Source organism: Protopterus annectens, chromosome 2.part1 (genome assembly GCF_019279795.1).
Source record: "Protopterus annectens isolate FY-2018-M chromosome 2.part1, PAN1.0, whole genome shotgun sequence".
NCBI lineage: Eukaryota > Metazoa > Chordata > Ceratodontiformes > Protopteridae > Protopterus > Protopterus annectens.
This window is the reverse complement of record NC_056729.1, coordinates 1,398,586,445-1,398,604,362: the sequence shown is the minus strand read 5'-3', so window position 1 is coordinate 1,398,604,362 and position 17,918 is coordinate 1,398,586,445. Positions and strand designations below refer to the sequence as shown.

Below are 17,918 nucleotides of genomic sequence, written 5' to 3'. Positions count from 1 at the left end.
TCAGCCTATCAGAATCAGGAAAAACAAATGTTAAAAAAAAACACATTAGAAGTAAAATAAAATGTACTAATATTAATTACAACTAAAGCAATCCAATAACACAGATACCAACACATGTAAAAATAACTCCAAATATTTTGAAGTCTTGCCTCAGGGAAATATTCTATGCAACTCTCCTGAAACAGACTGAAAGTGAACGTTAACATAACGTGGTAATCACTTTTACCCATTCCATTCAGAAAACCCAAGAATACTATTGCAGTGACACTGTTGTATACCTACATCAAAAATACTGAAAACTGAAATTAATGGAAAACAAGACGATAAAGAAAAATTAAAAAAAAAAGTGTGAATGAAATATATTGGGGCATGGGGTATCATCAATGTAATATCTATTACTGTGGTGTATGGGATCTCACTCAAAGCATGTCTGCAGAACTCACAGTGTCAGGTTTTTCATTTGTTACATCTCAGACACCCAGAACATATTTAGTATATGTTCTGACTGAGCATGTATATATAACCTTGTGCAGTCAGAAAACGTGGTAAGTAGCCATGTATAAAACAAAATGATAAACACAAGATGTAACATGAAGTAGCATATTTAAGAAAAGCATACACATGGTATATGTAGTATAGTATTAAAGTACAAGCAATAAACTGAAAGAGCATGCTTATAAAAAGAAGCATAATTTAAAACTGAAGCAACAAAATGCAGACAGAAAGTATATTGCATTTACGCATTTACAGATGCTAGTAGTTCATTTCAGAGTTGACAACAACTTGATTTGGGAGTAAGACAAATGTGATTTAAAAAAGGGAGAGGAATTTAAATAGATGGCAGCGAAAGAAAGGGAAATGCTGAGCAATCTTAGTAGGGGAGAGAATAGAAATTAGAAAAGTTTGTTAGCCAGTTTCCCCGAACTAGTTATGTGATGAGAACTGGAAGATGTGTTCCTGTTTTGTGTAGTCAACGCCAAGGTTAATGCTTCATAAGGAATATAAATGCTCTCCAAGGGAGCCACCTCTGTTAATGAATTTGCTGTTCAGTCATGTGTGCATTTGTGCCCTCATGATGAAACCCCAGCAGTAATGACTATGCTAAATCATAACTGCCTAAGTATCATTGAATGGCCAAAAGAATGAACTTGCATATACTAAGTTCAAGATGGCCATTTCTCAAAATAGTAACTTTTCTGTGATGCATGGCAGTCTTGTAATTGGTATATATAAGTTCAAAAAAAGAAATTTAAAGGAGAAGACCGATATTTGAGATTCTGCCTTGAAGGCATTCAGCATTTTGAATGCCTACATTTCAGTAAGTAGCCCCCCACCTACACATATACATATGCAAACATATATATATTATAGTATGTATACGAACACATACACGTAATGTCTCCAGCAAATTTCATGTATCCCAAAGGTACACAAATGAAGCTGTATGTAAAAAAATACAGACAGCATCAAAACCAACAAAGTAAGTTATTCTTTACTTTATTTGGCTCACCAAAGAAGTAGCAAAGAACAAGTGAGGACCTGTTTTAACCACAAATCAGGTTAGTTATGCCAATAAAGTAAGTAAAACAGATATTAGAATACAAAATGTTGTTATAAGTAGAAGAATGCAGTAGTGTTTATGTATTTTTGCTGTATGTCCTGGGTTGTGGCTAAAAAGTAACCTCATTCACACCCTGAGCCAGTCCACTTACTTGGTTAACAAACTATAAGTAAACATTTATGAACATGTTCATGCATGCATTACAAATACATGCATCTGGAGTGTTTCTCCGTGGACCTTCAATGAAATTGGCTCTTTCCAAATCAGACATTTCCAGTAAACAAATGTTAAGTAAGTAAATAAACGTAGATGTATGCGCGCGAGTGCACACACACATACACACATATACGTGTGTGTGTGTGTGTGTGTGTGTGTGTGTGTGTGTGTGTGTGTGTGTGTGTGTGTGTGTGTGTGTGTGTGTGTGTGCACCCCTTATCAAGAAACAAAACATTACAACTGGAATATCTAAGTTACCATCAAAATGTGTGCAGGCAGTGATTTATAAAACACTGCACAACTGCAGACAAGATCGGTGTGAGATGTGCAAAGGTAATATACATTTTTTTTTTCAAAGTGATGGATGCTGTAAGCTTTACCTGTGTGAATCCAAGAGCATGCAAATACATAACACAATAAAAAAGTCAAGCCAGTCAGCCAGAATGCAGATCTCATTGTATAATCACAAATACATTAGTGCCGGTCTTCATCCCTTTATTCCAACAACAACCACAGTTTTCAGCTCACTCCATCCTGAAACCTGATTTCTGTTATGCAGTAAATTCAGGTTATCTGGGTTTTTTTCACTTTGCTGCTGTTTCTTTCAAAAGAAATTTTACAGTGAGAGAACTGGAAGTCAGGACTTGGCATTTTTGAATTATGCATGCTACATTTAAAAGACAGAACTGTCTCTTGATAAAATGTGTTTAACAAGTGAGACTAAATATGTGTGAAACAGAAATAATGCTGCAGACTCATTCCTAGTATCTGTAGGAAAAATTAAGCACAAAATCCAAATACATTACCAAAAGGGTTGTTTAAATGATCTTTTTAAGAACAGAAGAAAGTTACATGTCACATGTAGGTAATGTGTAGACACATGATGCCTGTATGTGTGTGTGCGTGTGCATGCACATGCTTATGCATGTTTTTATTTATAGATAGATTGTGTGTGTGTGTGTGTGTGTGTGTGTGTGTGTGTGTGTGTGTGTGTGTGTGTGTGTATTTGTATATACACATATATTAGCAAAAGGAATAGTTTTGACAGGACGTACTGGATATTCCAACATCATGAAGTATTCCTTGAGAGAAAATAAGGTACTTATGTATTATCGCAACCACATTCTGTGCTCAGTGCAAACCCTTTCTCGTCTTCATATATGTTATGTACAGTTAGCCCACATTTTGAAAAGAACTTCACATATAAATGTGACAAAGTAGTTGTTTTTCACAGAAAAGTAAACCAAGGACCAGTTCTCATACTTATCAAGGGTCTGTGCTTTTGCTTTAAAGTTGTGCTATTCACTGAATACATGCCAGTACAAAAAATGTTCGGTTCGCTTTGCAAGTGAACTACATTCATTTTTATAAACTGTCCCTTGATTTTTAAGTGCAGATATATAACCGACACCCCTGCAGCCATGCCACCACCATTCAGGAAGCGCCCCTAGGGTATTTCTCTGCCAGGTACGAATGCGTTCAGCATGACCGTTACAGCTATGGTTTCCCATGGACATGCCCCCCGGACACCCATACAAGAGGCATTGTAATGCGACATCATTTCACGGCTTTCCTTTTATGTTTGTATTTATATAATATACATACCAATCTTTTTGGACCATATAATTTACTAGTGCTCATGAGCAAACCGCCCTGTGAACGCACACTTGGACTCTGCTTGAGATATCCATAGAAAAAGCAGTTTAATGACATACTATCTCACGGTTTTCCTTGTAATATTTCAATAGATATGTTTAATAATATACATTTCAAAGTATTTGGAGCAGAAAAGTAACTGTTTAGGGTAAGACTGGACTGTGCAAACACTGTTTAATATGGTTGCGATAATACGTGGAGCAGAAAATTAAGTGTTCATGATAAGACAGGAATGTGAAAACACAGTTGGAATGTGGTTGTGGTAATACGTAAGTACTGAAAATAATGTATAGAATTGCATAAATAATTATTAACTAGGTATTTATATCAGACATGTGAAGTATACTACTACAGATGATTATATTATATTATTGTTATATTACATTACATTGACTAATCAGGTTAGAGTGCTGATCTATTTTGTCAGTTTTCAGACTTTTGTGTTATGCAATCATATCCCAACAAGCACAGTATGTCAGAGAACATAATAAAGTATAAAAAGTACTTTTTGGCAGAAAATTTAATGTAAATACATGAGTACAGAAGAGTCAGGGACACTGATTTTCCATTTGTCTGGGGATAATATCAGTAAATTACAAATTCAGACTTCTGAATATTGAAAATAACCAGGATTTTCATAGAATGTGGCATTTGTGGCCAGATCACTTATTTACTGTAACCTGTTTTTCTTGTCATATTTACTAGTTATAATTCGTCCAGTTTGGTTTATTGATTTTGCTACTGGTAGAATCTGATGTACTTTTGTATATACACACACACACACACACACACACACACGCACGCACACGCACACGCGCACACACACACATACATGTGTTTAGAAAATGATAATAAAGTAGTGGTACTGATGGGGAATTACATTTAAAAATCACGGGTATGATTCATGGATTTCCTCTCATGAAAAACATGTTAATTTTTTTAAACTATAAATCATTGTCCCTGAAAATTGTCTTTTGGCATACATATAATACATAGAAATGAAAGATGATAGAAGTATAGGGGGCAGAGAAAGAGAGTGACATAGAAAAACTGTAAAAGGGTTAAGAAAAGGGTATTAAAGTTGAAGAGAAGGGAGTAGAAAGGAAAAGGATGACTGGAGGGGGGAGCAGTAAAGGATGCCACCCTAGTTCTGTATAGTCGTGTTACATACCAGGCTGCCCTGCCCCTTTACCTTTATTTTCAAAATGGAACTTGGTTTTACTACACACCTGTTTAAAATAGTCATGAGATAGCAAGAAGTTGCAAGTCCTAGAACAACCTGACTGCAAAATAATCAGTCATGAATAAAGCTGGCTTGATTTTGATGGCAAAAGGTGAGTGCAGTCTTAACATTTAAATATATTTAAGATAAGCATTTCATTAAATTTGCATCTGGACTGGAAACAGCTCTTGAATGCACAATGGTGTTGAAGGCAAACTGTAGTTTTCATCCCACACAACATAAATGTAGTAGTTTATATAAAACGTTAATTACTAGAATTATTTAAACTTAGAAAAGACATTTGATGGGTATCTAGAAATATCTTAAAACTGACTTCTGTTTTCGAAATTCCACGGTTATATTTTCTGTGACTTAAGTTTCTTAAGAAATACTCGTAATTTTTAAAGGAAAGCTAATTTGGGGGTAATAACAAGTGGAAATAGTGTTGGCCATTGTATGTACGTTGTTTATACATCTCTGAGGCGTCGGGGCATTTCACAATTCTTGTGAACAAGGACAAAACTATTGTACAGCCACAGTAAGGGTGCCGAGTAGTAAGTAAATCGAGATGCGTTTTTGAATTTTATAAGTGAATAAAAATGCACCTTCACTAAAATGAGTGCATCTCTCTCCCGAAAAAAATACTGGAAACTGAGTATGTGCCATATTTTATTACTAAATGTTAGGATCACCAAAATCCTAAATTGCAGTCAAGGCTGTAAACAGGGTTACTGCCCTTTTTGAGGACTGCAGGGGAGGAGGAAGAAAAAAAGCAATTCTGAGAGTTCATCGCGTCTGTCTCATGTAAGACCGACTTGTGTCTAAATATTTGAAGGTCTAGACAGGTTTAGCTCTCGCAGAGGGTCAGGGTGAAAAGCTTACTGAGGGAAGAAACATTCCCAGCAGAAGGTACTCGCTTAGGTGGGAATGAATTGCAGAAATGCGCATCTCGCAATTGATTCTGCTCGGTAGAAACCAAAAGTGAGGTAAGCAAAACATGAAAACGGAAGGAAGGAGAACAAGAAAATAATTTGTTAGTGATGAGATTTTTTTTCTAGAAGAATTAAAGCCTCGGCATTTAGGAAGCGAAATCAGAAAAAGGCAAAATTCGCTCCTGGCTGTGATTCAAAATCAAAACCCGCCATGTTAAAGCTGTAACAGGAGAAAGAAAGTGTGGCATATTTTTCGAAGCGGCTAAAATGCCATCTGTTCTTGTTCAGTGGGTTAAACACCTCAGTGGATACTAAATCCTTGCAGGTAGATGGTGTTTAGCATATTGAACGACATTTATTTTAAACATACGCAGGTCAACAATCTGTTATGCTTTATATACAGTACAGTTACAACATTATACCGTATATTGCACACTGTCTTATTTTCAAGCTGTCCATGAGTATTTAATGTACAGTAAGACACTTGTGGGCAAAGGTTTTGCTGTCTAGCATGTGCACAACAGTCCGGAGGTGCCCTTGGGTATATGGCGCTGGGCGGCAAAGGGCAGCCTAGGCTATTTGATACCCCATCGTAATTACAGGGGCATTTTAATGGTTGAAATGAAGCACTTAAAATTTGCAACATATAATTCTTGTACTAGGGAGTACTCAGGTTAACCAGTACGAGATCTTCTCTGAAAGGGAACTTGACAGTTGAAGGTCAAGTTGTTACATACGAGTAGTTACAGAGTATTTTACTTTAGTAGCTTAACTAGCGTGGATATAATATTTGTAGATATTTTATTACAAAGTGATATTAAGTTTAACATTCATAATTACACTTATACTGCTTGTTAGTGCATTTTTATTAAAAAGACGGTGTTTAGAACGCCGGGTCTTTTTGGACAGGTGAAGGGAGACTTTACTCTGTCACTTTCTTTTTACAGGTAGGAAGAGGACCCGAGGGGGACAGACATAACGGCTTCAGACACTGCACATTTTCTTTTTTGTTTTATTTCTGATGTTTATTTTGCAAAACTGACATTATATGATGCCGTCCAATGCCGCCCCTGCCACTGCTGTTGCTGTCACTGCCACAGCCACTACAGTTTCCACCACAACCACCATAACAGCCGCTACATCCAGCTGTCCTGCTTTGGAACAAGAAGTAATAGAAATCGTGAAGGTAAGAGCTGATTTAAATACGATTATACCATGTCAGCCTAATGGAAGTTTGCCAAACTGTTGTGGGTTGAGCACACCTTTTAATAATGTTGGTAAAACACCTGCTTTCCGCTTCTGGCAAGATGAATCTGTTACTCGCACATATACAACGGTACAGTGCCAACAAAGGTGTAATATTAAATACTAACAGCTCATCCTTGGCGTGCGACTGTCCGTTTTTCCAAGATGAAGGCTCAACCGCTGTTTTATAGCTGGCTTCGTGCTATGCATTCTGGGATTGTCGCAGAGCACCAGTATTAATTTTTCTTTTTTTTTGAATGAAAACTGGACAGCTAATGCGTTTCAAACTTTAGAGTGTAAAGTAGATGTGCTTTATATCGATCTGTTGAGGGAGCCAGGTAATACAAAATAAGGGTGGGCTGGCTAATACAGTTCACCTTATTTTGCTATTGCCAGGTGCCAGTTTTATTCATTTATTTAAGTTTTGCTCGGAAGCCGAAGTCCAGGCAAATGTTAGTATATTATTGCTTGTGTGTAGTTCCTATTTCGTTTTTTTGTGTGACTTGCTTGATTAAAACATAAATTGAACGAAGATTTGAATTCAGACATAATTGTAAAAGCCCGCTTGAAGAGTGTTTCTCTTTTGGCAGTTGTTTTGCCGTACATAATCTTGTCTTTTTAACGTGAGTGTTAAACAGGTATTTTGGCAGACTGTCAAGGCTCGAAGTTGCAAAAACATTTAAGGCGAATTGTATTAACTGAACATTTTCCTTTTCCAGTCAGTTTTACAGTCTTAATGATGGGGAAATTTAATTTAGAGATTGCTGTAAAATTTATACGCACGAACAGCGTGTTGATCCAAGTGACGCGCTGGACCGTGGTAACATTACACGATTGCTTTATTGTCTGTGATGGCGACACGACTGTTTATTTTTTACATTGTTACTGTAATATTTGGTTATGCCAGAAGAGTTGTTTTGGAGGGTAAGTTTTTTTCTTAAGAAATGGAACTTGCATAAAGTGGTTGAACAAATTGGTGTTGATATTGATTAAAACTGTACCATTAAAATGTAGAAGCAGTTGTGTTATGCTTACAGTAGTAGATGGTGCCATGTACATACTGACATTTTCCTAGTTGGGTGTGTCTGGAAGAATTTTTGATAAAAGCACTTGAAAAGCTGCATCAGCTCCACAGTTCTCCCATACTTTGCAAATTGATTAGCTTTTAGTGTTGGTGTGCGAGTATTTGCTTTATTCTTCTTATTACTAAAAATTTAGATCTGATGTCAATCTTTATTCATTCCTTACTGATAGGACTTCGGTTCCGTCCTCTGAACCGACACGGCCGTTTCCAAGCTTGTGCCAGCCAAACATTCTCAGCTAAGACCTACCCATAATGCCCTTCTCATAGTCTCTTCAAATCTCATTTGTCGCGTTCCTCGTCAGACGTGCCCAGCCTTCTCTCTCAAAGCTAAGTGAAAAATTTCTGTATTTTTGTGTAGTTTCTCTCAGAACTTTGCACTTTTTAGTCAGTCTCGCTAATTTCTTCTCTCGCCTGTAAACTGCTTCTACTTTCTACTCTCTACTTTTGGTAGTTACCTTTATATCATCGTTGGTACTGTCCCTTTCTCCTGCTTTTGGTAGGCCCTCCTTTTACCACTTGTATTTCTAGATACCATCGTTGGTACTCTTTTCTTTCCCTTTTTACATCTCTCAAAAAGAAACTTTCTCTTTCACTTGTTTCCTTTCTGGTAGATTTTTGTCAGTACACTATGTCTGAAAAGCTAAATTGGGGTTTAAACTGTGCGATAAGTGTGGGAGAAAAATGCCCAACTCAGACGGTCACGTTCGGTGCGTTTATTGTTTGGGTATGGACCATATAAATGCTTCATGTGACGTCTGCTCTAGTTTTAGTAATCACACTCTAGCAGAGCGCAAAAGCAACCTAATCTTGAAAGATTTAGTCAAAACGCCTTTTTCGGAGGCTCTCTCTGGGTCAGAGGTCTCACCACCTCCTAAAACCAAGAAACACAAGAGAAACGGAGTCACTTGGTTCCTGCATCCCTAACCGTTACGGAACTGAGTCGGCACTGAGCTTCTCTGGCGCCCTCAGTGCAGACATCTTCGGCACCAGGCTCTGTGTCTTCTCCCTTGGTGCCATCTCTTATGTTGACTCCTATTACGGTTCCAGCTTCGGCATCATCGTCTTCAGTGCCATCCTTGGTCCTAACACTAGCTTTGATGACCATACCCACTTCGGCACCATCCCTGGCCACGGTGCTGATAGCTTATTTGGCTCCACAGACTATGACCTCAGTTCCCAAGGTTGAACATCTTCCAAGAACCAGATATTCTCCAACTTACGACCCTTTTTCAGGGCATCAGTTTAGCCCCTTTCTTGAAATACCTGACTCTCCTTCAGCAGCCTCCTGTAGATCCACCAGAAGCCTTTCTGAACAGGATGTAGTGTGGGTTGTGGACCAGCTTCTGGCAGCTAGGGGATTGCCCATTCCAGCTAGACCTTCTGTTCCCTTTGGCACGGAACCCTTCACAGCATACTCACCAGTTTATCCTCCTCTGGCCTCTTCCCAGGCTCCGGAGATCCCGGTACTGATGACCACCCTGTCTCGGCTCCAACTGCGGAGTTTCCCCTGTTGGCACCGACCTCCCTTGCTGCATCGACTCCATTGGAGCCGGTGCACTCTCAGAGCAGTGTTTGGGCTGTTGGCACCGTGGTATCTAGTGTGGCTCCTATTTTTTCGCTGGCACTGTCTATGTCCACGGCTTCGAGAACTTCCAGTCCTCTCGAAGCTCCTCATCTGGAGGCGGGCTCCTCAGGGCGGGGTGTGACCCCAGTTCCGAGGTGTTTGTTCTTGGTTCTGGGCTCCCATCCCTCCTCGGGCAGGCCTGCTTTCCAGGTGATGGAGAGGGTCCTTGCCTCCACAGGCTCGCAGTCAGCACCAGTGGCATCGACACCTGAACCCCCCTCCAACATGCAGCTGTCCCAACCCCCTAATGTAAGATCCCGGGCATGGGAGCCACAAGATCTCCTCCTGAAGGGAACTTTTTCTCCGGAGTCCTCCTCAGAAGATCCCACTGGGGAGCCACCCTGGAAGAAATGATGCAAGAGGAAGCACCTTGATTCCTTTGAGGAATCTATCACCGAGGACACCATTTGCGATGAAGGAGAAGGGTCCCCACGGTCTCCCCCAGAAGATGTCTCATTTAGAGACATTCTCAAAATTCTAAAGCAGAGGGGAGACTGGAAGTTCTCTAACCCTTTAGAGGAATCGGTGTTCTTGCAGGCCTTCCATGCCCGGCGATCCACTTCCTGGGTGATCCCACCTGCAGATGAGCTTGTAAAGCTGATTGTGCAGCATGCCTGGAAGGCTCCAGACAATGTAGAACCTCTCCTCTGGAGGCTGGGCAAAATTTTATCCACCCCCCCCGAAGACCAGTCCAACTGGTCCAAGCAGTTGACGGTTGATTCCATGGTCGTGGCAGCGGCCACCAAGAGGGAACTGGCAGAAGATAGTTCCACTGTCCATCCTCTGAACAGGGAGTCTCGGGCCATGGACAGACTGGGGAAGTGGACCTGTGCTTCAGTGACCTTTGCCATTCGGTCGCTGAACTATCTGGCACACTTTATTCACCTCCAAAGAGACCTAATTGCTGAAATATCTACCTCTTTGGCAGGGGTACTGCCTAATGAGGTGTGTGACACTGTCGCCTCGCAGCTAGCTACCCTAGAATCTATCTTGAACTTCTCAATGCATTTGATATTCAAGATTCGAGAACTTCCGGTTCTCTTGCAGCTCCTCACCTGGAGGCGGGCTCCTCAGGGCTTGGTGTGACCCTAGTTCTGAGGTTGTCCTTCTTGGTTCCATGCTCCCATCCCTCCTCGGGCAGGCCTGTTTCCCAGGTGATGGAGAGGGTTCTTGTCTCCACAGGCTCACAGTCAGCACCAATAGCATAGACACCAGAACTCCTCTCTAGCATGCAGCTGTCCCAACCCCCTACTTTAGGATCCCGGGCACGGGAGCCACAAGACCTCCCCCTGAAGGGAACCTTTTCTCCGGAGTCCTCCTCAGAAGATCCCACTGGGGAGCCACCCCGCGAGAAACAGTGCAAGAGGAAGCACCTTGATTCCCCTGAAGAATCTATCACTGAGGACACTGATTGTGATGAAGGAGAAGGGTCCCCACGGTCTCCCCCAAAAGACGTCTCATTTGGAGACATTCTCAAAATTCTCAAGCAGAGGGGAGACTGGAAGTCCTCTAACCCTTCTTCAGAGGAATCAGTGTTCTTTTTAGGCCTTTCGTGCTCGGCGATCTACTTCCTGGGTGGCCCCACCTGCAGATGAGCTTGTAAAGCTGATTGTGTAGCATGCCTGGAAGGCCCCGGACAATGTAGAACCTGTCCCCTGGAGGCTGGACAAACTTTTACCCACCTCCCGAAGACCAGCCCAACTGGTCCAAACAGTTGACGGTTGATTCCATGGTCGTGGCAGCGTCCACCAAGAGGGAACTGGCCGAAGATAGTTCCACTGTCCATCCTCAGAACAGGGAGTCTTAGGCCATGGACAGACTGGGGAAGCGGACCTGTCTTCAGCGACCTTTGCGATTCGGTCGCTGAACTATCTGGTACACTTCATTCGCCTCCAAAGAGACCTAATTTCTGAAATATCTACCTCTTTGGTGGGGGTACTGCCTGATGAGCTGTGTGACATGTCGCCTCGCTGCTAGCTACCCTAGAATCTCTCTCAAACTTCTCGATGCATTTGATATCTCACACCACCGAGGGGGCAGCTCGAGCTGCTACATCAGGCATTGTCATGAGACGTCATGCTTGGATGCATTTGTGTGATTTCACAGACCCCTTTAAATCTTCCTTTGTCAATGCGCCTGTCGATGAATCTGCACTTTTTGCTCCGAGACACACTGGCATGAAGTGAGAAATACAGAAAGACCTTGTCTGCTGTGGGCATACGTTTTTCCACCCCCCCCAGAGGTCCTATTCCAGGAACCAGAGGGGAGGTAAATTGTGGTTCAAAAAGTCCCATGGATCTTTTTGTGACACTCGTGGTGAGCAACCCCCCCCCCCCGGGGGGCAGAGGGGGCAACTCATTTGGAAGATGTCCTTTTCGGGGCAGAGGGGGTCCGCATAACCAGGGCACTAGAGATTCCTTCTCCGGCCTACCCTACCAGCGCTGCTGAGCAGTGGCTCGATTGCTTTCCTCTGGAAGCAGTCGGAGTTCGTTTTTCTCTGCACCTACCAGCCTGGCAACTTATTACCACCAATGTTTGGGTGCAGAGAATAATATCCAGAGGCTACCATATCCCATTCGATTTAACTCCCAGACCCGTCAAATTAATCCCCGATGTGCCACCCAATCAGAGGGAGGTAGCAGCCTTAGAAATAGAAAAGCTGCTAAGAAAAAGAGTCATCCAACCAGTCCCACCAGACCAGAGAGGATCCAGGTTTTACTCAAGGTTCTTTTTAGTGCCAAAAGAGACGGGACTGGAGAGCAATCCTGGATCTCAGCCTATTGAACAAATTTGTGAAACCTCAAAAATTCCGGATGGTCACGTTACAGTCCATTCTCCCTTTTCTAGGGAAGGACAACTGGATGTGCTTTATAGATCTCCAGGACGCATATTACTGCATAAAGATGGATCAGCGCTCTCAGAAATTTCTCCACTTCTGGCTGGAAGCCAATCACTACCAGTTCAGGGTACTGCCATTTGGTCTCTTGACAGCCCCCCGAGTGTTCACCAAATGTATGGCAGTAGTAGTAGCTCATCTTCGACTACAAGGATTCCAGGTATTTCCATATCCAGACGATTGGCTCCTTACCGCCTTGACCAGGAATTTTCTAATCTGTAGCCTCTCTTACACACAAGGCCTCTCTCTCTGCTTGGGGATTACGATCAACAAGGACAAATCTCAAATGTCCCCAACAAAAACACTGGAATTTATTGGAGCCATCTTTGACACAACATCCTGTCAAGCTTCCCTTCCTCCTCACAGGCTTTTGAAAATAAGACACCAGATCCCAGCCCTCCTTCCACAGACCTTTGTACCAGCACGCCTTGTACTGCAACTTGTAGGCTGTATGGCAGTTGCCATTACCCTAGTACCACTGGCGAGGTTGCACATGAGAATATTACAGTGGCTCCTTTTTGCCACAATGGTCGATCTTAACCCATCCACTCGACTACATGATATGCCTTACAAACCTTTGCAAGAAAGAAATGCTATGGTGGATGAAGCCAGAATCAAATCTTTGGTGTCGACTGTTCTGTCTCCCCCAGCCCAGGGCCATGGTGACCATGGACGCGTCCCTGTTAGGGGGGGCTTTTCCAGGGAAAGACGGTTCAAGGCACCTTGTCCTCCATGGAGGCCAATTTGCACATAAATGTCCTGGAATTGAGGGCAGTGTTCCATGCATCCCTCCCTTCCGGGACCATTGCAGTTCAATCGGACAACATGTCAGTCATCTGGTATATAAACAAACAAGGCAGAACCAGGTCTTACCCTCTGTGTCAAGAAACCATGAGGATTTGGCACTGTGCGATAGCTTCCAACCGCTTTCTTATAGCAACGCATATTCCCGGGAGTTCCAACCTTATTGCGGACAGTCTGAGCAGGAACATCCTGATGCCTCACGAGTGGTCCCTCAGTCCTGTAATAGCGGATCGAATCTTCCACCGCTGGGGCAGGCCTTGCTGCAATCTGTTTGCTTCCCCTCTAAACAAATGCAGAAGCTACTTTGCCCTGATCCCCCATCGAGGGACGCTCTAACACACGATTGGGCCCCAGGTCTACTGTATGCCTTTCCCCCATTTCCCCTCATCCCAAAATTCCTCCAGAAAGCTCAAAGGTTGGGAAGCAAAGTGATCCTCATTGCCCCTTATTGGCCCCATCAAGTCTAGTTTCCTTTCCTATGGCCTCATTTGATTCACAGCCCTTGGATCCTGGATCAATCTCAAGGTCTGCTATCTCACCCTCAGGGACTGATTCACCCCAATCTCCACAGCCTCAAGCTCACAGCTTGGTTCCTCCACTTCCAATGATTGCCAGGCTGCCTGATATTTCATCTCCCGTCCGTGAGATTCTTCTGCCTTCACATAAACCTTCCACCAGAAAAATATATTTTAGTAAATGGGCTAGGTTCTCTACTTAGGCCAAAGATCAGGACATAGACCCTTTCTCTATGCCTATTGAGAAGATCCTACAGTATCTGACTACTCTTCTACATGCAGGAGCCTCAGCATTAACAGTTGCTGTGCATTTAGCAGCTATCGCAAATTTTCATAATGGATTTGATAATTCTTCTGTTATGTCACACTGTCTGTGCAAAACCTTTTTGAAAGGAGTATTACACGTTAAACCTCCTGTCAAGCCCCCTGTGGAACCCTGGGATTTGACTTTGGTACTTCAGTCATTAACAAGCCCTCCTTTCGAACCTTCTGATTCATGTGATATAAAATTTTTATCATGGAAGATTCTACTTCTAGTAGCACTTACCTCAGCGAGAAGAGTATCTGAGTTGCAGGCCTTGAGTGTCAAGAGACCTTATTTAAGCTTCCACAGGGATAGATTGTCCCTTCGTACTGACCCTTCCTTCTTGCCCAAGAGCATTTCTGGATTTTCAATTAACCAATCTATTGACCTGCCAGTTTTCTTCCCTCGGCATTCAAACAGAGGGGAGTATCTTTTGTACACCCTTGATGTTCATAGGCAGTTTCATTTTTATTTGGACAGGACTAAACTTTTCAGGAAAATGGATCAATTGTTTGTGGCCTTTGCGGGACCCATATTCGGTAAACCTGTCTCCAATGTGACTCTATCCTCCTGGCTTGGAAACATCATTACCTTCATCTACCATCAGAATAAACTATCCGTACCTTCCAGAGTAAAGGCTCATTCTACTAGATCGATGGCTACTTTTGTGGCTTTTCATTCCAGAGCCTCTATGGATGATATCTGCGCAGCAGCCACTTAGGCAAGACCTTATACCTTTGTCACTCATTACAAATTGGATTTGGCCTCCAGGGGACGAGCATCTTTTGATTTTGTGGTGCTCAGGAATATCCTTCCTTAGGGCCACCCAGGACTCTAGTAGCTGGGACTCGGTCCTATTAGTAAGGAATGAATAAAGATTTACAACATTAGATAAAGATGTTATGTCTTACCATAATGCTTCATCTGTGTTGTAGATCTTCATTCATTACTTCCTGCCCTCCTTCCCCCTGCCTGGACTCCTGGTTAAGTTATTTGCTCAGACAGAGCCTCCTACTGTCTCTCGTACTATCTCTGTAATATTTAGTAATACCACCGTTTTCCAAAGTGTCCTCAGGCAAAATAAAGCAGCAAAGTATATCCAAGTAAAACACCAAGGGACACACCACGAGAAGTGAGGAAATCTTCTTTTATTCAGAACAGCACATAAAACAGGAAAAGATAAGCGCTTTCGCGTGCTATGTGCACGCTTCTTCAGATCTCATTAAACAACAAATACAACCTTACTTAAATAATAAGCAACAACCAATAAAAATACACTTCAATTTGAAGAACCTGATTCAATTTAAGTCATGTCTAATTCATCAATTAGCGAATAATATTATCTCATTGAAAGTATATCCAAGTAAAACACCAAGGGACACACCACGAGAAGTGAGGAAATCTTCTTTTATTCAGAACAGCACATAAAACAGGAAAAGATAAGCGCTTTCGCGTGCTATGTGCACGCTTCTTCAGATCTCATTAAACAAATACAACCTTACTTAAATAATAAGCAACAACCAATAAAAATACACTTCAATTTGAAGAACCTGATTCAATTTCAGTCATGTCTAATTCATCAATTAGCGAATAATATTGAAATTGAATCAGGTTCTTCAAATTGAAGTGTATTTTTATTGGTTGTTGCTTATTATTTAAGTAAGGTTGTATTTGTTGTTTAATGAGATCTGAAGAAGCGTGCACATAGCACGTAAAGCTTATCTTTTCCTGTTTTATGTGCTGTTCTGAATAAAAGAAGATTTCCTCACTTCTCGTGGTGTGTCCCTTGGTGTTTTACTTGGGTATACTATCTCTGTAATATAGGGGCAGCAAACTTGATCTGATGAGGCTATGAGAGTGGCATTATGGGTAGGTCTTAGCTGAGAGTTTTTGATTGGCGCGAGCTTGAAAACGGCCATGTCAGTTCCGAGAATGGAACAGAAGTCCTACCAGTAATGAATGAATAAAGATCTACAACACAGATGGAATGTTATGGTAAGACATAACTTCTTTTTTTTAGTATTTGTTGCCTCACCTAAACATGGCAAATAGCATCTACTTGTCACATCACAGATACAGCAATGTGCTGCTAATAGTTATACATTACCAGGGACAAGATTTTTATAAAGTGTTTGTATAAATTAGGCACTAGCCACATAGGATGGGAATACAGCACATAACCTATAACCAGTTAGCTACCAATAGGAGTAGATTTGAAGAATAGATATGAAAAATGAGACTCCTCCTATTGTAGTTTGGTTGAACATCCTATGACATACATTTGTGACCCCAGCTCAAGTTAATTAACAATGATCTATGTGTTAAAGCAGATAAATACTGCATGCCATTTAATCTGGATTTAGCTCTGATGAAACTCTTTTAATAGTGAACTAGCACATCTATTGTTTTTTTCAGTAAAGAAGTTTTGATTTCTAAAGAAGTTGCAATTGCTTGATTCCTCTCAAGTCTCAACTGAGCTTGTCTGCAGTGCATGGTTCTTTTTTCATGATGTTTAAGGATTCTCAGCCAGCAGTTTTGTTGCTGACAAGTACCAGTTTTCTGTATGGTCTATTGTTTTTCCTTATTTTTTATTGACATTTGATTACTGGGAAAGTCCAAATAGGCAGAAGCACATTTTCAACAGAGGCCCGGGGAGAAAAGCTCCAAATTATTACAAAACATTTTAAGAACAATAATTTTACAATCTTCAAATATAAAACAAAACATCTGAAGTTCCAATAACTATAACAAATTAGACATAATCTGAAAACATAGGTTAAGAACTGATACAAGTTATATGACAACCACGTAATATTTAGAGAAATTTTAGATAGTTTGTAAAGAAATTAAAGGTAAGTTAGTCTAATACAAACCGGAGTTGTAATATGAAGTGAGGAAAGAACAGGTTTATGGTAAATTTAGATAGAAAGTCGGGGAAGAGAATTTGATAGAAGTAAGTGAAGAAGGGAGAGTAAGGAGGTATAAGGAATGAAAAGGTACTTGTTCACATTTAAGGATAGTTCATCCTAGTTTTGAGCAAGAACGGAGCCAGAATTTAGCTAGGAAGTCTTTCAGAGCAGTTTTGAAAGATGGAAAGGAGGGTATTTATCTGATGAATACATATAAGGAGTTCCAGGCCTTAGCAACATTGTACAGGTACAGACAGTGCCCAGCATATTTGATAGGTTTGTAGACAGGCAGGAGTTTTTGGTCACTGATCGCAGTGCAGTGACAGACTGGGAACATAATTGTGCAAAATGTTTTTTGGTGATGGACGGGCAGATGGATGCTGGATAATTTTATAGATAGTAAAAAGATGTGTATATGTTAGTTGATGAGTTATTTTACCAATTTAGGCTTTTTTAGTGCTGTACAATGGTGGGTTTTGAAAGGGATATTTACTGCAAATTTAATAACTTTGTTATAGCATTGTTCAAGTTTTAATTTTTTTGTGAAGCCTATAGTTTAGTGAGGATAGGGGCACCATAAAGAAGTGTGGGGAGAAGATAAGTAGAGACTGTACAATCATTCACGGAGCAAAATGGTTACAATGGCAGGTTTTAAAAGATGTTAGTGATTTTGAAAGTGACTGAAGAAACATAGAGTAAAAAAGTACGATTGTGATATGAAAGACTTTGAAAACCATTATATGTATATATGGAAAACTACTAAACAAGCTGTTTGGTTTGCAGAAGGGGAGAAAAATAATGTTAAACCTAAGCAAAAAAAGAGGCTGTTCTGTATTAAAGAACTCTTCGAATGTGAGTACAACAGAATCTAGTGGTTCAGAGATATTTCTTCTAATGCTTCAAATACAGATACCGAAAGAGATGCATGTGAGGGTATAGATTTGAGTTCA

General features: G+C 41.1%; 1 protein-coding gene across 7 annotated transcripts in view; it reads left to right on the top strand.

The window, feature by feature from the left end:
• The window catches only part of DNMT3A (DNA methyltransferase 3 alpha), a 5,166,949-nt gene that overhangs the window by 581,912 nt on the left and 4,567,119 nt on the right, over positions 1–17,918 (top strand). For 6 of the 7 annotated variants that reach the window (XM_044062880.1, XM_044062879.1, XM_044062877.1 and 3 more), the window contains exon 2: positions 6,535–6,773. In XM_044062880.1, the coding sequence (XP_043918815.1) occupies positions 6,636–6,773 (138 nt within the window). In that variant the 5' untranslated portion in view covers positions 6,535–6,635. Of the gene's footprint in view, positions 1–5,544; positions 5,642–6,534; positions 6,774–17,918 lie in introns of those variants that run through there. The other variant, XM_044062876.1, reaches the window with a different exon arrangement.